The sequence below is a fragment of the Bremia lactucae genome, linkage group LG4, assembly GCF_004359215.1.
Source record: "Bremia lactucae strain SF5 linkage group LG4, whole genome shotgun sequence".
Taxonomy (NCBI): Eukaryota; Oomycota; class Peronosporomycetes; order Peronosporales; family Peronosporaceae; genus Bremia; species Bremia lactucae.
The window spans coordinates 7,498,903-7,522,047 of NC_090613.1; the positions used below are offsets into that span (position 1 = coordinate 7,498,903).

Genomic DNA, 23,145 nt, shown 5'->3' on the forward strand with positions numbered 1-23,145 from the left:
ACATCGCTTATTGACCTCTCAGTGAGATCAAGCAGGCTTGGGCCGGCAAGTACGAGCCTATCCTTGAGAAGAAAGAATCCTCCACTATTCGTGGCGAGACGCGTCGATTCTGCCGGGTCATCGACAGGTTGTTGCGACTCACTCGCGTAAGGCAGAGACAGAAACCCATTCTTAATTCGGACACGGATCCATTCGCCGGAACATCGTCGCGATTACCCGAAGCCTCAGTGACCAAGAACGTTTTGGCTTTAAACTCTCGAACAACATCCAAAACGTCACAAAGAAGGGAAAAGCGAGGTTCTCATGCATGTTTTTCGGTTAACGTGCCCAACCAGCGAACCCGATTGCGGCGCGCGACCGGAATCGCGCGCTCCCCACATGCCATTTGACCAGACGAACTCGATTGATCAGAGTGATCAACAAGTCAATCCGGCGGAATCTACCCGCACCATTAACAAGAGCGCCGCGACAAACCGGCGGATGTCACCTGCAACATTAACAAGGGTAAAACTTCAAAATGGTACTGCGTCCATCCTCGTGGCCTAGAATGATGTGGACGCCGCGACAAACCGGGCTGCTGATGCTCAGCTCGAAGCGGAGGAAGCGTCGGAGCGCGCTGCGCGAGCAGCGGACGGCGCCTGGGATTCGTCAGTCGAATCGCTGGGCTAGTTGCTTGAGCGTGTAAGGATGCTAGAGCGCCATATCGTCGGTCACCCGCAAGCTTAATCGCAGCCTCGCCCAATATCGGCTCAGCGATAGACTCGCCAGGATGGACGCTCGATTTACGCGTCATCGTCTCAGCCTGTTGAGCAGACTCGGGGTCGATGCTGGAAGGTACGCCTTCAGCCGCCAAACGTAGAACGCTGAGCGTGATTGCAGGGACGTGGGAGTATTGTGATTGTAGGCTTCTCTAATCATATTAAGTACCTTTAGGACCAATAAATCTTGGAGCGAGTTTACTCGCTCCCACGTTGTTACTGCTGAGTCTAGATCGACATGGGTACACGATCTTCTGGCTAAATATTATTCGTGTTCTTTTTTTCACGTTTGTCTGCGTCCTCGTGTTGTTTGTCGACAGGTGCCGGGAGTGTATCCGGACAGCGTGATGTCGCTCACAGCGACAACATCGTTCGGACAGCGCCGATGGTCGCGGCGTTTACATAGCCGCATTAGACAGTGCCGCAGACACCGAGCCCTTGGTGACGGATCAATCAATGTCTGCGAAGTCCACTTCGCCAAGGGCGACGCTAGTTTGGGTGGCGTTGAGATCCGTTGTCGCACCTGCGACCGTGTGACCAGGTCATGACGTGAGCTGCACTCGATAACTTCAAATGCTCGACATCGGCTATATTCCACTCCAGAGTGGACCATGAAGCGCCGTGGGACTACGCACGCGAGAAGAGCCGGAACGCGAGGACCGCGCATGATTAGCGAAGAAAGGCGTCGAACTCATGACTCGTGTTCTGCGTTGTTGAGCGCAAACTCAGCAAGTGGTAGAAAGGAGCTTGAATTGTAAACGATGTCGCATAGCTGTGAAGAACGTGCTCGAGAATGCAATTGACACAATCAGTTTGCTCGTTCGTCTCTGGATGGTCCGCCGTTGACATCATTGATGTCGTTCCAAGAAGCACGAACAGTGTAGTCCAGAAGGTGGAAGTGGATCGTACATCGCGGTTGGATATAATCGACCCGGAAGATCATTGTGGCGGTATACCGCGTCGATCAAGTGCAACGCGGTCTCAGCCGCGGTGATTTTGCGCCGTAACAGGAATGAGATGACTCATTTTACTTAAGCGGCCGAAAAAGACGAGGATGCTCGTGCGGCCATTGTCGTCTGGCGGAAGGCCAAAGATGAAGTTCATAGAAATTGAGCGCCTGCCTCGAGGCAATAGGAAGTGGTTGCAGGGGAGCCTGAGACGAAGGTGACGGCTTTACACGATAGCAAATTTTACAGGTCCCCACCAAATTAAGCACTAACTGTTACAACTGAGACCAGTAAAAATTGCGTGAAATAGCCGCGAAATTCTTTCCGCGGCCCAAATGACCTCCAGCTGGGGAAACATGAAACTCGTGAATTATCCGTGCTCGTAGATCAGGACCGTTAGCAACCAATGTCCGTGGCTCATCGAAACAATGGATGCTGTGCACCAACTGGTCTCCGTCTAAACTGTAACGTATTATGTGATCAAGCTTCGAACGGGAAAAGCACCCACTGAAGCAGCGTTAAGTGAGCATAGGTACGCGATTATGTCAGCATAATCGGGGTCACCGTCGTAAACCGCTACAGTTCATCATAAAGAGGTAACACAAAAACGACAGTAAATTACACACCGTGCACCTGGCGTCATCATCGTCGTCAGTATTCATACGATTCAAGTCCAAAAGAGGATCGTAGTCATGACGTCGCAATAGGGCATCGGCAAGAAAATTATTCTTCCCGGCTTGTACTATACGACGAAGTTGTACGCAAAGATAAAAGAAAGCTAGCGAGCCAATCGTTGCGACAGAAAAGGGCTTTTCGTTGCGGTTCGCAATGACGCGTGATCATGTACAGCGCGAAGGTCTGGTAATTTGACGAGAGCGTAACGCATAGCCAATATTCCTTGTTGCGAACGGCATAATTCGTCTCAGCAGGCTACAGCTATCATGACTGATAGCTCACGACCCGCTCATGACCGTCGTCGTCTAATGCATAAGTGCGCAGCCGATCACAGAATCGCTGGCAGCGCAAACAACATGAAACGGCTTCGACACGTCTGGCAAGATTAAGACCGCAGCCGAAGCTACACTGCCATTTACGAATTCAAACATCACATGATGGACGAGACGCCACGACCACATGACGTCTTTAACAAGGAGTGACGATAGTCGTGGAATAGATCCGGCCTAACCTTTCGTGTACTTGTGTAAGAAATTACTTAATGAAGCCATTGACGCAACTCTGTGGGGTTCGCTGATGTTGGCCATGAACAATAGATAAAACCTTTTCAGGATCGGCTCTAAATCCTGTTTTACTCAAAAAGCAGCTAAGCATCAAAATTTCCGGCGCGCAAAATACATACTTCTTCGAATACGCGTAAAGTTTGTTCCTTCTCATCACTTAAAATACCGCCCAAATGTACGTCAACATCAGTGAGGTCGTTCTCAGCGTAACTATAAATAAAATGTCGTCGAAGTAGCTCGCGTAAGTTCGCGGAGTGATCGCAGCACAAGCGTAAACATGCGATTACATGTGGTGCGGGCGCCCTTCAGTCCCTGCGGCAGAACCATCATTCCGAGAGCATACCGCTCGGCGTGCTAACCGCTATCAGAAAAATGCCACTTGATATCATTATAATCTGGTAAAAGACATTGGTCAGGTCGATGACTCTGTAAATGGTACTCCCAGACATGAAATCAAGCACCATGTCCAACTATTAATATAGTATTACCGCACATGGCAATATCGTGGCAGGAATGTGACAGTTATGCTCATCGCTTAATTGCTTTTAATTTACCCCGCCTACCGCTGCTAGACACGCGAATGGGCGGTGAGCAATGAGTCAATATACTAATTTGTACTTAAGTATATTAAAGTAAAAAATAGAATGTATTAGTGCGTAGGAATTAAATATAGGAAGTTACTATCTCCACCCACCCAAGTTGCTATTTCCAACCTGCTACGTGAAATCTGACCAATCAAATTACTTAATATTCCACCCACCAAATTTTTAAATCCACCCACCACATATTAAAAATTTTAAATACTGGCCATGGATTTTTTTGAAAGACCGGAAGGGCTTTTTCAATATAAGACTAATCATAAATATCTATGAAAATAGGCAATTGGGGATGGGGATTTCTCTCTCTCCCTTTTTCCATCAATGACAAATATTCTAATTCGTGCTTCCAAAGGTTCTCTAAAACCTGGGTCTTCACTGATGCAAAACGTTTCCAGTTACGTGCAATGGGAGGTACAGGAGAATTAGACCTCAAGAAAATCGGTACAAAGTGGTTTCCATCAACAAATGGGCCATCGGCTTGGCTGCTGCCAAACCTACTCTTTGTGGAAGAAACGTGATCATCTGCTCCGCACTAAAGAAGTGTACCAGCCGGCCATAACAGTTAGCGAGAACATGACCGAGTGTAACGCGCCCATCACCTCTGGTTTCCACACTATAACCCATTTGCTCAAAGTGAGTACATCCATCAAGGCATGAATCGGGAACCTGCCTCCCAATTCCTTCAGACGAGACTGCGAGTTACCATAAATGTTTTTGCCGTAGACAGTGATTCTGAAAACTCACGGCGAATAAGTGGCATCCCTGACGTACAAGAACTCCAGCTAATACAAGTTCCTGTAAACAACCCTTCTTCTCCAGTAATTCTGCGGCATCCTCGGTGCCCAGCGATATAAGGAATCCTAGTTCAAGGGATTCAGGGATTCGTAGAACCAAGTGGCAACTAGTGCCCAAGAAGATACACCTTAGAAAGGCTTCTATCTCCTACAGATCAATGCGCAAGCATTAGGTTCTCTGAGAGTCATGATTGGGTTGGCTGTTTCGCAATACAACCGTCCAAGAAGCATATCCACTCTCCTTTCAAAAGCCTCACAAGGACACCCCTGCAGTCTAGTTCCTGCCTTCCTTTCTTCCCGTCGGTGTTTTCGGAGATCATTTCCAATACCCCCCACATCGATCGCACCCTAGCTAAACTCGCTAGTCGCCATCTGAACCCTTTATTGACACCCCATAGCCAGCCTCACGGCACACCTGGCGAAAGTGTTCTATAAGATCGCAACGCGTGGTATGCAATAGATGAAAGAAGACATTTTCTTGAGATAGGCTGTGGAATTTAGAAAATTATTGGGCTGGTAACACAGTAATAAGCGGGCTGAAAATCATTGTAATATTGAAAATCATATTTGCGTTGCTCAACATTTCATTCTTTTTACCTACGAAAGGGGTTTGGCAATATTTCAGACGTAAGAACCAACCATAATTTCAGGTGTTATAACTTTTTAAAAGAAATGACGCCATAGTTTGATTGGTCAGATTCAACCTGGCTAGGTGGAATAAACAAACTTGGGGGTGGAAATAGCAAGTATTTGATTGGTCAGATTCCACCAGGCTGGGTGGAAATAGCAACTTGGGTGGATGGATATAGCAAATCCCTAAATATAATATATGCAGTTTAGAATCTTCCTCTGCACGTCGTGTACGTGAGGTAATCTAAGGCACCTTGGCTACACTATCAACAGTGTAGGTTAGATTGTACTGAAGCCGTGTAAGCGAAATGTGCCCAGTTACACCTAGTAGCAATTTATATCAGTCCAAAGACCACATGTGAACCCTCCGACATTAATATGCTGGTGAAGAAAGGTATAGTTTTCACGCCACGCTTTCCAGTTTCAGAGTAAGTGCAACAGGCTCAACCATTTTCAAGGATCTCTAATATAAAGCGGCCGAACGGATGAGTTATGTCGTTCGTGGGCCAATCGTTAGTGCAATGTTGTTAGCCTTACACAGAGAAGATCAACATGCGGCTATTGCCGAGTTCATACAACATCAACTCGACTCGGCCGGGAAAAGAAAGTTTGCTTTGCCAGCAAGGCTTTCAATAAGCAGAGCCGTTGAGAGAACAAGGTGCCCAACAGTTGGACTTATTGAGACAGTAGCATGTGAATGCTGCTGACGGGCCAACTCATGCGCAACGACCCGAAGGCTTTAAGTAAGACATCTCCAAGTTTATCAAGGCAGGCGAAGAAGACATCTTGATGCGAGAGTTCGTCGAGCTTGACGACGCCATCGAACCTTGTCGCATCGAGGATGATGCGATAAAAGCGAAGTTTGGCATGTCCAGCTAGGCTCGACGAGCCAAAACTGGGGCCTTGGGGCTCAAGCTATACAGCCCGTATGTGTTTCGGTCGCATGAAACCTCTAAGGATCGACTCAGACAAACGTTTGAGCTGCAAAGTGCCAAATTTAGGGGTCGGCAAAGCTCTTACATTTAAAAGCAGGACAAGCGTGACAAAACAAAATTACCAACACACGCAATTTTTTTTGAAAGTTATATCGTATGTAAGCCCATTGATGAGCGAACCCAGGTACTCTGTTTATCAAGGGTCTAAGGTTCTTGCGGATGGTCCCGTCAAGACTCACCTGTTCCGCCTTGATTAAGAAACGCTTGATCAAGCAATTTCTATTGCAAAACAGGCGGACTTTCAGCTTGAAACTGACTTTCTTTACTTGAGCTCCTATCGTCTGCTGAAACGACAAGAAGTCGGAAGTCCCAAAGTAATAGACTTTGTTATGTTGAGCGCTTCCAGAAGACAGGGCACTACACCTGCTTCATGTCCACTACCAAGAAACACTGAGCGAAATGATCGACCTCCCGGTAAAAATAGCGGAAGACGCGAATTCGAAGCTGTTGCATAATTGCAACCTCGAGACGAACCGAAAGAAATGGTCGGTTCGGTAGGTGCAGAAGGACTGACTGATCCGGCAACGTCAAGCGATTTGCAGGCAAATTCAAAAAAGTTGCTCCCAACAGACAGTCTGTCACGGAGCGTTTGTGCTCCGTGATAAACTTATAAGGTCGATCTGAGGAAGCGTGAAAGAGAGACACTCGAGTGTTGACTGGAGTGGCTGCGGATATTTTCCGGTCTGATAGTTTGTTTATTTTAGGAAAGTCCTAAAATATCTAGATCTCCTAAAAGTAATAGTCAGATACTACCTTTATTAGCCAGTAAATCCTAATGAATCCTAACTATCAATATTACACATCTAGTATCGCACCTAAAATAAGTAATATGTGTGTGTACCCTGTTACATCACCCCCACTCAAGATTGCGACCACGGTCACTGCGGCCAAATGGAGTGAAATGCAAAATCAAAAAATAAGGCAAAACGAAAACCGAGACACACACCGCGCTCTCGCAGTGTGCCCGGCCTTCGAGAACCACACACGTGCGACGAGACGTCGCGTTGCACAAAGCGCTTACACTGCTTCTCAGTTCGACGACGAAAGCCGAGACGTACAACAAGCAAGACTATCGCAAGACACAAACACACCGCGACTGCAAAGCCATGGTGGTAGGTAACCAATATTTCGGCACGTTCACGCCGTACAGCGAGGACGACTTCAGTGATTTGTCGACGCGACAACGAGCCGCGACGCTATCCGCGAGCTGAGGTGAAAGAATGCTAAAGCAAGGCAAATCAGTGACGCCGGACCGATACGTGGCGACGGAGTCGCTGGACGAGGCTTGGTCGCGGTTTGTGGCGCAGTACAACTTCTTTCCATCGTTCTTTCGAGAAAGGCACTTCCTGATTCAGTGACGCGCGGTGCCCAACACTGAGTGATCACATCGCGACTCGTTATGTGTGAGAATTCGTGACAGTCGAATCAGGCTGCTATTACATTCACGATCGTGCGTGGTGCCGTCAGTGTAAAGGGAGCGCGTTCATTCGCAATTTCAAAGACATTGGACGCAAAGCCTGGCTTCAAGGACTGAATGCGATTCGCAATAAGTTTGAGATACAAATTCCAACCGGTCCGAGGTATAAATTGCATCGATTGTCTCGTGAGGCAAGACTTCCTTGCCTCACGTGGGGTGATTACTGTCCGTGTTGTGTTGACAACACGAAACGAGTAAAAGGAGATGTCCATTTCCATTCTTCGCCCTGGGGGAGAGCTCGCATCTCTATCGAGATGCGCGACGCGATTGACGTTTGCAATCGATTTACAGGCGCCAGGGGCGCGTGTTTTCCGATGTACCTTCTGATCCATCGGATGGGTCTCGTCATACGGACGGACAAGGCTTTCAACGTCAACAACCCGCTGGGAACGAAGTTCCCAGCTATCAGCGAAAGTGGATAACCGCGCCAGCGAACAAGATAACTCGTTCGCTACCCTTTTCACATCACGGTGGTTTTAGATACGTTCCACAAGGAGCCGTAAGAATCCACCACTGGTTGTGGCGGAGGAGGGAAAATTAGATCCGACCCATGTGTCGGATCTAGAGTCGAAGATCGACAAACTTGACCGCATCCTTCATTAATTGGAAGCCCAAGTTTTGGCACGATCTGCCAAATTTGACTTAGCAAATGCGACTTGCATTTGCTCGTCGACGATGTGACGAGCCCTTATGCCATCGTCCAACTCGACAAACCATCTTAAGAGGGAGACTTATTGCAGAAATGCAATCGCTGTCAAAAGTTAGGAATACGCTCATGAGTGCAGTGCTCCACGCCCAGTGCCGAGAAGTACTGAACGTAATTATGGACCGAATGCCAAAATGGGCAACGGTCGCGGGTCCGACGTTGTTGCGAAATCGCAACAGCGAGGTGGACCGCAAAAAAAACGGCTGGGGTCAGTGGGGGCGCAACGCCCTATTGATCCAGCGACTTTAAGAGAAATTGCAAATCTCTTGACAAAAGTTGCTCCAAACGCACATTCATTATGTGTATTTGCACACCTGATGATGAGGCATACCTCATCACCTTAAAGTTAAAAGTGACAAGTGATTTGTCACTTTGAGCGCTCATGAACTTTGGGGCGTCGAATAACTTTATTCGTCGCCCGTCGGTAGAGGGTCGTAGGCTCGAATATGTTAAGCGCGATATTCCTCCAACGAGGATGACGGTGCGTCTAGGTACAGGCGCATCGATAACAGTAATGAAACGCGTAGTGAAATTTCACTGCACGTTAAAAGATTTACAGTCATATAAGAAATATACCGGATGTCCAAAATGGACAACACGATGATCTTAGGTCGAGTAGAGATTCGACCGTAGAGGACCCGACTGTGATAGCGTAATCACAGTCGGAAGACGTTGAGGGAATAAGTCCCCACGTATTTGAGGAGAAAGCTTCTCAAAAGGTAATGCTGAAGTGACTAGACTTCAGCATTCCGAAGGATTAATCCCTCAGCAGCCTGTGGATAAATCCTACGAAGAAACCGAGACGTTGAACGTCTTGGTTAATGACGGATCAAAAGCAGGCGCTTATACGCTTGGTCTATATGCGCCTCCGAAGTTAACTTCGAAGATAACTCAATTACCAACTCTAGAACCCAAGCGGTTCAGAAAAAAATCTGCATAGTGGAAGAATTAAGCAGATCTGCGTACTCGTCACAGAAGACGAGTACGTAACCGATATTCGATTAGCGGTAATTGTTGCATAGAACGAACGGGTTCTCAGCAGCTCATCGATCAACGAAAGTGTCCTTGATGTGAAGACTCGGATTGAGAGATACAATACTCAATCCTGGAGTCACTTAAGACAAATCCTTTATACAAAAAGTTCATTGAATTCAGGGATGTATTCCCTGAAACAGTTTTATGCGAGTTCCCTAAGGATAAAGGCACTCGACATGAGATCGAACTCAAATCGGGCTCGAAGTACTGTGTCATGAAGCAGTGGCCACTGCCTCGTGAACAAGAACTTGCGATCGATAAATTCTTTATCGATCGATAAAAAGCGGGCCATGTAAGGGAGTCACCTCCCCACATAGCTCTCCGACCTTCTGTGTGCGAAAGGCCACAGGAAGGTGGCCGATAGTGCACTTATTTAATAAACTGAATGCTGCAACGGTACCGGCTCAAACGCCGATACCTAGAAAAGACGTAACCATAGATGGTATGTCGAAGAGTACGATCTCTTCGTCTATGGATCTGATGGATGGATTTTATCAGATCCTTATGCGTGAACGGGACATCCCGTACGAAGCAGTGAGCACTCCCAGTGAGATGCTCTGGGAATGGCTAGTAGTGCCACAGGGGCTTCGTAACGCCCCTGCAACATTAAACAGATGCGTAACGAATCTGTTGAGACCGGTGCGAGAATTCGTACCGAGTTATTTTGACGATGTATTCGACCATAGCCGAGCCATGGACGGAAAGACGGACGTGAAAGTTCACAAAACTCACGTTCTCAGGATCTTACACTTATGCGAATGCATAAGTTACGCAAATCTCAAGAAGTGCATATTCGCTGCAAGCGAAATACCCCTTCTTGGGTGCATCGTCGGAAAACACGGCGTGCGCCCTGATCCCGAAAAGATCAAGGCAATCACCGACTGGCCAGTTCCAGCCGATGTCAATGGACATAAAATGTGACTTGGATTAGCAGCGTACTTGCACAAGTACTCCCGCAAGTATGCCAAGATGACAATTCATCTCTCTCGTCTCTTAAAAGAGACGAGAAATGACTATGCAACACTGATTGTCAGCGTTCCTTTGAAGGTATCAAGTAAAGCTTGATGCAATCACACATCTTGGCGATTGCAGATCAAGACAGACCAATCCATGTGGTCTGTGACGCCTGCGATTTCGATATTGGCTGTGCGATAATGCAATACGATACAGACGGCGCGGAGCGCGTGGTCTGTTACCAATCGCGTCAGCTGCAACCAGCTGAACGCAATTATCCAGTGCATGACAAGGAACTCCTTGCCATGAAATATGCATTGGCTAAATTTACGGTCTTCCTCCTAGGAGATAGACCGTTCATCGTATATACGGACTATGCGTCATTACGCACGGCCATAAACAGCCCACACCTTTCGCAAAGAATGGCGAGGTGGCTATCCTTCTTTCCGGAGTATAATCTCTCTGTGAAATATAAACCAGGACTACTTAATGTCGTCGCTGATGCGTTATCACGTCGACCCGATTTCGAGCCGGCTGCGCATTCCAACAGTGAAAATAAACTTACTGTCGCAACACTCATTTCAAGTGTTCCGTAATCAACCTTGTTTGATGAAATAGAGGAAGCCTACGCAGAAGATAATGACCTTCTGCGTTTAATGGATCATCTGATGAATCCATCCGATAAATCTTTTAAAGATTTACCGGCCTTTTATAGATCGTCATCCGATCGATACACAACACGCAACGGCTTATTGTATTACACAGCCGTTGCCGGCAACACTCCGCGTGTCGTCGTCCCAACTCACAAGGATTTGCGCCTGTGCATCCTGTATGAGTGTCACGATGCACCAACAAGTGGGCATCGCGGACGTGAGAAAACTTATCTCACAGTAAGTCGCGAATTAATTATACTGGCCCCGCCAGTATCAGTTCGTGCGCAAGTACATTCGTGCTTGCGAGGTATGTTAACGGGTGAAGCCTAGCCCTTCATACTGTGCACCTCTCCAACCTCTACCACTTCCGGCAGAATGTCGGCAGTCCGTATCTATAGACTTTGCCTTCGGATTTCCCGAAAACGATCATATAACCAATGGGATCCTTTTTTGTAGACACATTCAGCAAGATGGTACATCTTGCTGCACTACCCGAGTCGATCACGGCTCCAGGCTGCGCCCGTGTCTTTATCGACACAGTATTCAAACTCTACGATCTATTCGTCAACTAGTCTCGAACAGAGATCCACGATTCACGGCGGAGTTTTGGCAATCCGTGTTCTGATCTCTCGGAATACGGTTAACTATGTCAACTTCTGATCATCCAGAGACAGATGGTCAGACGGAACGCGTAAATCGCGTCCTCGAAGAGATACTTTGGAGTTACGTCCAATCATTGGCGCGAGCTTTTACCGATGGTCGAATTCCCCATCAAAAATTCGGTACATGCGTCTACAACGCATATACACCGTTTTTGGTGAATGGCTTACGCCATCCACGCATTCCCACCCAATTAAGGGGATCCTCTAGTTTTAAGGGAGGGGGTGGACTCGGACTCGCACGAGCAAAGCCATTTCTGGCTCATGATCATCACGCGTCGAAGTTACCAACGACGCGGGGGATGTCGATGTCGAAGCAATCGACATCGAAGATGACAAAGATCTCATGGCAGTGCGCACTAAGCGCACTAGAAAAGACAAAACAATTGAGTCAGCGGAGAAATTTTTGCTGGCTCGTGAATCAGTACTCCGTTTCGTACAGGATTTTATTATTAACGTAGTGGACCGTCAGAAATGGAATGCAAACAAACATGGAAGAGCAAACGTTCATTCATTTAACGTTAATGATCTAATACTACTCTCTAATTTAAATTTACCCAAGCGTGTAGTCACTAATGTGGGTAGCATAAAGTACTACCTAAGTTGATTGGGCAATTCTTTGTACTGCATCGCAGAGGCAATGCGTACACAATAGAATTGCCACGTAGGCTGTGAACGCATTCTCCATTTTACGTTGGTCGGCTCCGCCCGTACCATCAGTACGCGGTCTCTTCCATGGACGGATCTGACCACCCTTTTCAAGAATCCCTAAAAGATTCTTATGGTCACGAACCAGATTCTCATGCTGAATCTGAAGATTCTCATGTCGGGTCTGAAGATCCTCGAAACCGCGATGAGCTGACGACAGCTCATCACGAAGAGCGTGATAATTCCGTTCGTACTTCAACATGGAGTACGCACTCTTCGAACGGTCTTCCAACAGTTCGATATGGTGAGTCTGCACCGACTGCTTTAACGAGCGACGCTTACCGCAATCGTGATCAAGTCCCTCCGCCAAATCATGGAGAAAGCGGTCGAGTTTGTCGATCTTCGACTCTAGATCCGACACATGGGTCGGATCTAATTTTCTCTTCTCCGCCACAACCATTGGTGGATTCCCAAGGTGGTCAACGTTTGCTTGTGGAACGTATTCAAAATCACCGTGATGTGAAGGCAGCGTGCGAGTTATCTTGTTAGCTGGTGCGGTTATCCACTTTCGCATGACAGCTCGGAACCTTGCTCCCAGCGGGTTGTTGACGTTGAGAGCCTCGTCCGTCAGTATGACGAGACCCATCCGATGAATTAGAAGGTCCATCGAAAAACACGCGTCCTTTGCGCTTGTAAATCGATTGCAAAACGTCAATCGCATCGCGCATCTCGATAGAGATGCGAGCCCTTCCCAGTAGGACGAATGGTAATGGACATCCTCTTTTACTCAATTCGTGTTGTCAACACAACATGGACAGGATCACCCCACGTGAAGCATGGAAGTCCTGCCTCACGAGACAACCGATGCAATTTATACCTTGCACCGGTTGGAGTTCGTTTCTCAAACTTAACGCAACTCGCGTGAAGTCTTTGAAGCCAGGCTTCGCGTCCAATGTCTTTGACATTGCGAATGAACGCGCTCCAGGCTTGCATAAGCGAGACTTTATATCGCTTGTTGTTGCCACTATACCATCGCTGCTTGAAAAAAGCATCGAGATAAAAATCTCCCTCAGCGCTAAAGTTCTTTGCGCTGAAATCAAGGCCATGTAGCTTTGTCGCAATAAATAAACGATGTTTATTGTGAGGAGAAGTCTCTACAGACAAGCTACTAATTAGCCCTGCGCGACGTGAAGGCATCTATTACTGATCAAGTGTGCTTAGTTACAAAGGAGACCACGGATGGTATCTTCTCGCTTTAAGCGGACGAGTATTCTTTACGCCCCAAAAGCGCGGGATCAAAGTCAGCGCGGAAGAGCGATTCGCGGCTCTATCATTGGACGCTTTACGCGATTCACGTACTCCAGCCAATTAAATCGTCTGCGATACGCAGACGTGTTTCCTGACAAGATTCCGGCTGAACTCCCTGCTGATTGAGGAGTTCAACACGAAATTGACCTCGTACCTGGGTGTAAGTACTGTTTGACGCAGCAGAGGCCGCTGCCGCTCGATCCAGTTAAGGTGATTGACGATTTTTTAAGAGATGCCGCAAGGTAAACCATATGCGCGAGAGTGTCTTGCCCCATTCAGTCCTACCTTCTGTGTGAAGAAGGCAACTGGCGGATGGCGCATAGTTCACGCCTTTAATAGGTTGAAAAATTCCACAATCCCAGCACAAACACCGACCATATGAAAGGTATAAAGATAATATTCTGTAGTCTTGTTGTTGTACCTCTTTTAGGTAATAATAGTTATGTAACGGGCTTCCCGTTTACATGCTGTGTGACCTGTCAGGATTCAACAAGTGCACAAATGCTAAAATATTAGCTGTGGAATATCTATGATAGCTACTATTTCCTACATCATTCTACTTGTTAATCTCTTCGGCTGAAAAAGTTAAGTCGCGCAAGTCTTAAAGTGGCCACGCTCTACTCAAGCACACACCCCGGCAAAGCGAGAAATCGGTTTGACCGACTTCTCTCACGTACAGTGAGGTTGTTGTGGTGGGCGCCTTGGCGTCCTCATCCAACGCACCAAGTACTTTGATACACGCTTGTCACGGGAGCGGTAATTTGGCTCCTCGTGCGCACATATCAAGAAGGAAGTAGTTTTCAGGCTGATTTATATTTAATCGTATTGAATATAAATACCTATTTTAACACATTTCTAAAATGCCATCTCTGTATAGAGACACCAATATATTTTGAGCGTATTTTTCTAGATACCTCGCGCATCGAATGATGCTTGCCGTCATCCCCGCTAGTGTGAATGCCCTTAAAGACATCAGATACGCAAGGGTGGGCCACAATGTGACCCACACCCAAGTGGTAGTTACAATTACATTACTTAAGTAATTGACCAACCCCTAAGTTCACAAAGTATACTTAACGGGGATTGTGAACAATTGGGCCACTTTAGCACGTTACACGCAAACTCAAATATTCTAGCCAAAAACGGGTCAACTGATCGATCTCTTGCCGTATCCCTCACCTCTGCCACGAGACCAAGTCGAGGCGATCGATGCGTTTCTCGAGGGCCGTCGTTTTGCGGGCCACGCAACACGACGGCGAGAACACGTCGCCACACTCGAGCCCCACCTTCTGTGTAAAGAAGGCGACAGGCGACTGGCGCATCGCTTATGCCTATCACAAGTTGAACGAGCTGACGATCCCCGCTCAAATAAATCTCTAAGGACATGGTGATCGACACCATGATGGGTATTACGATCTTCAGTGCGATCAATCACACTGACGGCTTCTACCAGATCCTCATACGAGAATCTGACGTTCAGATGACAACCGTCAGCACCCCCAGCGGCATGCTCTGGTAGTGGCTCATGATTCTGCAGGGACTCAAGAACGCCCCTGTGACCTTCAATCCTATGGTGATGCAAGTCGTTCGCCCGCTGCGCGACTTTGAACCCGCACACTTTAACGGAATCTTTGTCCATAGCTGCGCGAGTGATGACGCGACTGACGTTACTGTTCATCTTGGTCATCTGCGTCGTGTCTTCATGACGATGCGCGAGAACCAGCTGTAGCCAACTTGAAGAAGTGCATCTTTGGTGCTCCGAGATTCCTGTTCTCGGCAGCTACGTCAGCGCAAAGGAAGTTCGCGTTGATCCGGAGAAGATCACGTCTATCTGTGCTTGGCAGACGCCACGCGACCAGAAAGAGCTTTGTCAGCGGCTCGGTCTTGCCAATTACTTGCATCACTATGCGAAAGACTTCGCGCAGACGAATTATACTCTCTCACAATGCTCAAGAAGGATCTCATGTGAGAGTGACTCTCCGTCACTGCGACGCGTTCGCCGCAGTGACGGAGAGCCTATGAACAGCTCCCGTCTTTTTATTGATGACAGTTCCAAACCGTTTCATGTCGTGTGCGACGTCAGCGATTTTGCGATCGGTTGTGCGCTAACGAGAACGATGACGCCGGCGCCGAGCGCGTGATCAGCTATCAGTCTCGACGATACAAGGCTGCCGAGCACAACAACCCAGTTCACGACAAGGAACAGCTCCCGATAAAGTACTCACTCTAGAGTTCCGAGTGTACTTACTCGGCGAACAGGCGTTAATCGAGTACACGAATCATGCGTTGCTGCGGACAGCTGTCAAGACGCCACATCTCAGTCAAGTTATCTGTCGTACTTTGCAGAATACAATTTTGTCGTTCTTTACAAGCCTGGTGCGACAAACATCGTCGCGGACGCTCTTTCCCGTCATCCCGATTCTAACTCACGTGCTTTGGCCACGCCGCCGATATCGACGATGATGACGACGATGAGTTTGCGGCGTGCGTCGCTCTCGGTTTAAATACCATGCAGTGATCCGGTGTGTGTCGACATTGCGAATCCGTTATCGCAATGATCAATTTTACCCGTCGATCGCTGGTTACTGCAACAATCCGTCATTAGACGGAATGTGCAAGCTGGCTGCACCAGTACGTGCCCAAGCCTCGCGCTACTCGGTCGGTGACGGTCTCTCAGTGTATCAGATTGACGAGCATGACGCTCCCCGCATAGTCGTACCGACGGATGACGATCTCCATGCACGCGTGATCCACGAGTTCCACGATGGCGCGTCTGCTGGCCATCTAGGCCGAAAAAAAAATATGTCGCCCTGGCTCGCGACTACTACGAGCCCCATGGGTCTGGAAGTGTGTTCGCTCGTGTGAGACGTGCCAGCGCGTCAAGCCATCGCTCGCGAATCAAGCGCCGCTGCAGCCACTGCGGATAGCGACCGACGTTTGGCGTTCGACACGGAAGGCCGCACCGGCAGCCTTGTGATTGTCGATCGTCTCAGCAAGATGGCGTATCTTGTTGCTGTCAAGTCGTCGATAACAACGGAAGAGACAGCCGCGGTGTTTCTGGACAACAATTATCGACACACGGCATGCCCCAGTCGATCGTCTCGGACAGAGACCCGCGATTTACAGACGTGTTCTGGTGGAGACTGTTCGAACTGCTTGGCACCCGCTGGATAATGTCGACTGCTGCTATCTGGAACCACATGGACACACCGAACGCTTCAATCGCCTTCTCGGGTATATCTTGCGCAGCTACACGTCGTCATTTACGACGTGGGGTGCCTTCCTACCCATGACTGAGTTCGCCATGGACAATGCAGTCCATTCGTCGACTGGGATGACGCCGTTCTACGTGAAAAACGCACGTCATCCACGCCACGCTGGATTGTTTGGCCTTCCCCGCGGCTTGATTCTTGGAGGAATGAAGGGACAAACGCTGATGAGTCACCGCCCGATGTGAGTACATCAAGCGCACCCAAGAAAGCTGCGCGAGCGCACGTGTCACTCGCGACGAAAGCGGCCCTCATCCGACGCCGCGTCGTTTAGTGCCTCATCTATGCTTCATTCGATCAGCTCTCCATCACGCACAGTTATTGCGCATGTCGTCGTGTTGCGAGAGCTGCCTGCATAGTCCGCTTTGCGTCCCCAACACGCGACCGCAGCGCACGCCGCGATCGTAGATGCGCATATTGTCAACGGTAACATGATTCGACAGCTTGACGCAAAAAACAAACAACACGACTCGGCAAATTGAAGTGATCTTTTTGTTATGGTGAACAGATGTCACAAGCGACAGTCAATTCGCTTTATTCAGAGACAATTGCCGCAGTGACACGCGCGGCGACACGGCGCGCGATTGCGTCATCGACACCTGAGCCAAAAGATCAGCAAACACCACACTCGCTCGCTACCCAACATCGGACAGCAAACGCCTCGCTGTCTGGCTTAGAAGCATTCGTCCTAAATTGACAGTCCGTCGCGCGATTCCTGCGCGATGCCATTGCAGAGACAGCAGATACACAGAAGGCGACCGCCGATGCGCACGGACGAATGAACCCTGGAGAATAAATGGTCGCTGATAAAGTGTTATTGTCATCGACAAACATCAACGGTGCTTTAATGCCTGACCTCAGCGCGAGCAAACTCGCGCCGCGCTACAATGGGCCCTTTACTGTACTGAAGAGGAAAGGAGACGCGTACACGCTCGATATCCCGAGCGCGATTAGGCTACACCCGACGTTCTACGTCAGGAGAATCATGCGCTACCATCCTAGCGTTTTGCCGTCGTTCCAAGCTTTTTCTCAGCAGTCGACTTTGCACGTGCCGACCGCTTTGCCACCGTCGCAGTTGCCGTCGTCGCTTCTGCAATCGGCTTCGCACATGCCAACTGTTCCGCCATCGTTAAAGTCGACGATGTCGTTTCAGCAGCCGGCGTTGCTCGAGTCGACTGATTCGCATGCATTGCGGTCACGGGCGATACGCGATCTTCAGCAGTACAATCCTTTTGAGCTGGCCGACCCAATTGCGACATCGATGCCGTTGCATCTGCAGCAGCTGCGACGAGCTGCTGTGCTGTCGCGTCCTGCCGCTGAGCAGTCAGCGCCATCGTCGCGGGCTGTGACTCCGTCTTTACCACGACATCGTCGATCTCCTCAACGACGACAGGATTCGCGGCAGCCCCACCCGTCAGACGCAGCGATCGTCTGCGCACGACCCTCGAGGAGCCGCCCGCCTATTTGCATCAACGCGTCCGTGTACCGCTCGAAGCAGACTATCTGATACGTCTGCGGATGCGGCAGTTATCCCTGAAGCTGCACCTGTTGCGCCAACGCCTCCAACGCAGCAGCGTTTCGGAGCACCAACTCGTACGCCTGCGCTCCGTCATCAACTTGGCTTGTCACATGCTGGGCGATTCGAGCGTGACGGTCCTCTGCTTTTGGTAGAGAGCGAGGGTGTGGCACAATGGATTGTCAATGGTCTTGTCGACTATTGGACCAGTCATGTTGCTTGGCATCGCCGCGTTGGTCGCAGTGCACCATCTCACTACGGCGTGCGTTGGCTTGGCGTCCTCCCACGTCGGACACGTGGGAGCCGCGTTCCACGTTTGTTGCTGATATTCCGGATCTGGTACAAGCGTTCAAAGATGCCCGTACGGTGGCTCATCCGGATGCACTCGAGCGGGTTAAAGTGATCGATGTTGACCAACAATCGCCGCGTTTGGCGGTTGAGTGGCAGCCGCCGGTCTTGGCGGCTGCAGCGGTGGAGCATCCAGCAACTCCGGTCGATCGGGTTCGGCCGCCTGGTAGAAACCACCAGAGCGGTTATATTTCTGGACTTGTCGATTCCACCGAAGAATCAACCCTCGCTCGCAGTCGGTCAGCAGGAATCTCGAATCATCTCGACCCACTCGGCCAGCGAGGCGAGACTTTATCTCGCTTATTATTGCCACTAAACCATCGATGCATAAGAAAAGCATCGAGATAGAAATCTTCCTCAGCGCGAAAGTTCTTCGCGCTGGGAACAAGGCCATGTAGCTTTGTCGCAATAAATTAAGGATATTTATTGTGAGGAGTAGTCCCTCCAGACAAGCTATTAATTAGCTACTCTGGCAAAAGCCACGGCTTCTTCTCAGGGGCAAGACGAGACGTTGTTAGTGCCGACGTTCCCTGAGTGGTACCCACTGAAGCAGGGGTACCACAAGAACTTTTATTACAAAGGCTTACGCCATCGTCATCACCACGTCACCACGCACAGAAATATGTGTGGATGACGGCACCGGAGACGGTGCTGGCAATAAAGAAACATTTTTATCGTCGGAACCGAACATGCTGTAGCGAATGTTACCAGCACGTCTAACGGAATGAGCCCCCTCATTCGATGGCTCAAAGTCAGCCGCCAGACGATGATCAGGCGACTGTTCTGTTCTCCCGAGTCGGCCATTTCGCCCGACTCGTATTCGTAGTCGACCTCCAAATAGGGGTCGCATTCACGTGGTGTATCACCACGTGCACCCGCAACATTTAGAGTTGGGGGAGAAGATGGCACTACGGCAGCCGGAACTTCTGCCGCAAGAGACAATAATGCGTCGCCCGCGGCTGCATTAACCGCAGCCGAAGGCGCCGCACTATTCTGATACCGCCTTGACTTATCAGCCATGCGTTTGAATTAAATATGATGGTTCTGATCAATCAACATTGTTTAAATAAAGTGGTCTTATAGTAACCACTCTTCCCAATGACAGTCAGAGTAATTGTCGTTTAAGGGAGGAGTGATGTAACGGGGTATGTCATTAGATCAAATTAACACTTAAAGGTTGTTAATTAATATTATCTAAAAGGTAGAGAATATTTGGAGAATATTACTTTACATGGTAATATTCTAAGCTTATCTATTGGTAGATATAGATTTTATATCTACTTTCTCCGCGGGCCAGTCAGCGCTGGACGCGCGCAAAGAGAAAGACAGATGAGACTTATTTTCATGTTTGTATTAGATTATAATTTAAGTTAGTATTAAGTAGATAGATATACAGCTTTTATGTAACCCTCTTTACAGGAAGTGTTTTAAAGAGAGTCTTCCTCTGCACGTACTAGTGTACGTGAAGTGATGTGAGGCACCACTAGCACTGAGGCAGTGCGAAGTGGAGTTGTACTGAAGCAGTACAAGTCAGTAGTGCCCCGTTACAAGAACGTGCAGAGGAAGACTTTCTTTGAAATACTTTTTTTAAGAGGCTTAAAAGAAAACTGCATCTAATATAATTAAGTTCTTCTGTTTCTATCTATTTAATACTAACTGAATAATATACTAATACAAAATATGTAATAAGGTATTATCTGTTTTTCTCTTTGCGCGCGTCCAGCGCTGACTGGACAGCGGAGCAAGTAGATGAAATGGCCTATATCTGCAATGGATAAGCTTTCCGAATATTGTTACGTAAAGTAATATTCTCCATATATATTTATCTACCTTTTAGATAATATGTTAATTAACAACCTTTAAGTATTAATTTCATGTGACGATACACCCCGTTACAAGCATCATGAAAATTTACTTCTATGGACATGCCACAAATGACGTTAATTGCGTCGCCAGGACCCGCTCAGCGTGGGTGCTTTTAATTTCTATTATACTTACTTTATTTTGGTGGCCTTCGCGATCATTTTTAGACATAAGAACTTCAAAGTTTGGATCTTGCTATTTCCAGGTTTGGCACAAATATCTTACTATTTTTCACGAACTAAAAGAAATCGCTGCTTACATTGCGTAAGTTAACAAATTATACGCTTTCGCATGCCAAATATTTCGCGTGCAGGAGCACACTCATTCAATCCTTTTAAAACAAAGCGATGCTTAGTTTGCAGAATATGACGAAAGGTAGAGAGATCTGGTCGGAATCAATTGCTTATTTTCTGGTCACTTTCGCAATGTCGACAGTTATTTACTGGCCTCCATGCTGGTGTGGGATACACTATCTCAATGTGCTCAATTGGTGTAGGGTTAGTAGTCAGCTACAAACGTTTCTCACTTGGTTAACAAACGGGACCGTGATTGTCACCGTCACCCTGACGATTACTTCATTTCTAGCTTTGACCGATAGGGAGCTTCATCGAGCGCCTGGAAACAATTGCACGATTCTCATTCTTGACAAGGGTCTGCACCCTCGACTAGGATCATGGGACAAGGATGGTCTCACAATGGTTTACTTAGTGCAGACTTTTATGGGGGCCCTATATACGCAACTAGCCTCAGTCACGATCGACAGACAGAGGTCCGTGTGAACGGAGACTCAGACACAGTGCAGATCGGCCCGTGCGCGCAGCTTCCATATCTGGAGACGCCTGCTATTCGCAAAAAGGACTTCTTTCGACGATTGGGACTTGTGGTCAAGACCCGAGGTAGCCGAATAACGCAGAACGCGGAAGTCGTGATCGTTGACTTTTACAGATTGGATGGTAAGCGCTTCGTGCTGAGGAATCACACCCAGGGTCCACAGCCTACAAACTGGCACGGGTTAAAAGGACCCGCTGAGGCCTGCTGCGGCTTGCGCACCGGTGATACGCTTTACGCAATTAACCATCGACTCGTCATGAACAAATCGAGGGGGCAGGTGCTTAGACAGATTAATTCGCTTCTCGACAAGGGCGATGGCGCGGCTATTGTTTTGACGTGGAAGCACACCGAAGAGATTGAGGTCGTGTCGTGGGAAAACGAGCTGTGTATGCCACCACCTGAGGGCGTCTACATGCCACTGGAGAACGAATGGGGACCTGCGCGGCCAAGCAAAATCTCCTCTGTCTCCATTTAAAAAAAAGCTTTCTTTTTTTTCTCGGTGAGCGCGCACCATCTCATTAACGAAGCTGTTTCCTTGCACGCTTTTAACGGCTACAGCCACTACCTGAGATTTTATCATTTGAGAGCGCCACGCTGTCTTCTTGGGGCGTGCACATACATGTGACACATGTAATGTAACAGTAGTGGATAATTGAATTATACTTTTTAATGTTGATTTTAATTGAGTTGATTTTCGATACATGCATTCATTTCATCGATAGAACAGTCGTCTACCAATGCTAGCGTTTCGCCATGACTTGATTGCTTTGAATTGGCTGTAAACGGCGTAGCGCACTAATTGCGAGTCTATCCTAAATAATAATAATATAAGTAAACTTGCACACTTTACAACCAAGAAGCAAATTTATTGGTGAACTTCGAACGGGACTAGATTTGGTTTTAAATGTTTAAGCTCACGCAATAATCATTGCTAAATTTGCTTTGAAAATTTACACGCAGCGATTCTTAATATCGCTATTGTTCTCGCAAAAAGCATCCATGGCCCGTGTAACGGGGTGTTCCGTTATAAGCGGAATAATTAATATTATGTCCTATGAGAGGAAGTAAATAAAGAAGTCTAATATTATCATATTTCATTTTGACTTTAGTAGTTCAATATTATAAGATTTGGTAATATTGACGCAATAAGGAATTAGTTGGTTGATTTAAGTTTGCATTAACCGACCAAACGTCATAAGACACGATTGTGCGGTGCGCAAATGGGCGCCATACATAGTTGTTGTTAAAACAATAAAGTCAGTAGTAGATAGAAGATCGTTACGAAGGAACTTAATTTGTAACGGCCTTAAGTTGCCCTTATGTTACACAGTCTCCTTTAAGTACACTTTGTGTACTAAAGGGAAATGTCAATTACTAAATAATAGTAATTAGACCCAGCACTCGGGTGTGGTGCACATTTGTGACCAATCCTTTTGTATGTGATGCACATGGGTGCATTCACATTAGGAGAGATGACGGCTAGCGTCATCCGTTACGCGAGGTATCTACAAAGATGCGCTCGCAATACATATTAAGTATTATCTTTAGAGATGACATTTTAATTGCTAAAAATAGCTATTTATATTTAATACGATTAAATATAACTCAGTATGAAAACTACTTCCTATGTAGGCGGGCACGTCGTAATGCGGCCACGCTCTACTTAGACACACACCCTAGCACAGCGAGGAAGCGGTTAAACCTGCTTCTCTTGCGTGCAGTGAGGTAGTAGTGGTGGGCGCGCAAGCTACCTCACCCAACACACTAAGTACTCTGGTTAAGTGTCGTCACGGGAGCGGTAATCCGTCTCCTCGTGCGCACTTACCAAGTAGGAAGTAGTTTTCAGACTGATTTATATTTAATAGAATTAAATACAAATACCTATTTTTACCAATTAAAATGTTATCTCTATAGATA

The 23,145-nt window shown here is 47.8% G+C and overlaps 3 protein-coding genes across 3 annotated transcripts; 2 read left to right on the top strand and 1 right to left on the bottom strand.

Moving 5' to 3' along the window:
* Nucleotides 1-6,790: 6,790 nt before the first annotated feature.
* CCR75_005360 (uncharacterized protein) lies at nucleotides 6,791-7,081 on the top strand (the record flags this gene model as incomplete). Its single annotated transcript, XM_067963441.1, has 1 exon — nucleotides 6,791-7,081. One exon carries the CDS (start codon nucleotides 6,791-6,793, stop codon nucleotides 7,079-7,081), a length of 291 nt encoding a protein of 96 aa, XP_067817072.1.
* A 10,113-nt stretch (nucleotides 7,082-17,194) lies between these two features.
* CCR75_005359 (uncharacterized protein) lies at nucleotides 17,195-18,283 on the bottom strand (the record flags this gene model as incomplete). Its single annotated transcript, XM_067963440.1, has 4 exons — nucleotides 17,195-17,269; nucleotides 17,738-18,130; nucleotides 18,157-18,209; nucleotides 18,268-18,283. The coding sequence occupies 4 exons, from the start codon at nucleotides 18,281-18,283 to the stop codon at nucleotides 17,195-17,197; spliced, it is 537 nt and encodes a 178-aa protein (XP_067817058.1).
* A 2,787-nt stretch (nucleotides 18,284-21,070) lies between these two features.
* Nucleotides 21,071-21,703, top strand: CCR75_005358 (uncharacterized protein; the record flags this gene model as incomplete). The annotated part of the gene is made up of 1 exon (XM_067963439.1): nucleotides 21,071-21,703. One exon carries the CDS (start codon nucleotides 21,071-21,073, stop codon nucleotides 21,701-21,703), a length of 633 nt encoding a protein of 210 aa, XP_067817057.1.
* Nucleotides 21,704-23,145: the final 1,442 nt, after the last annotated feature.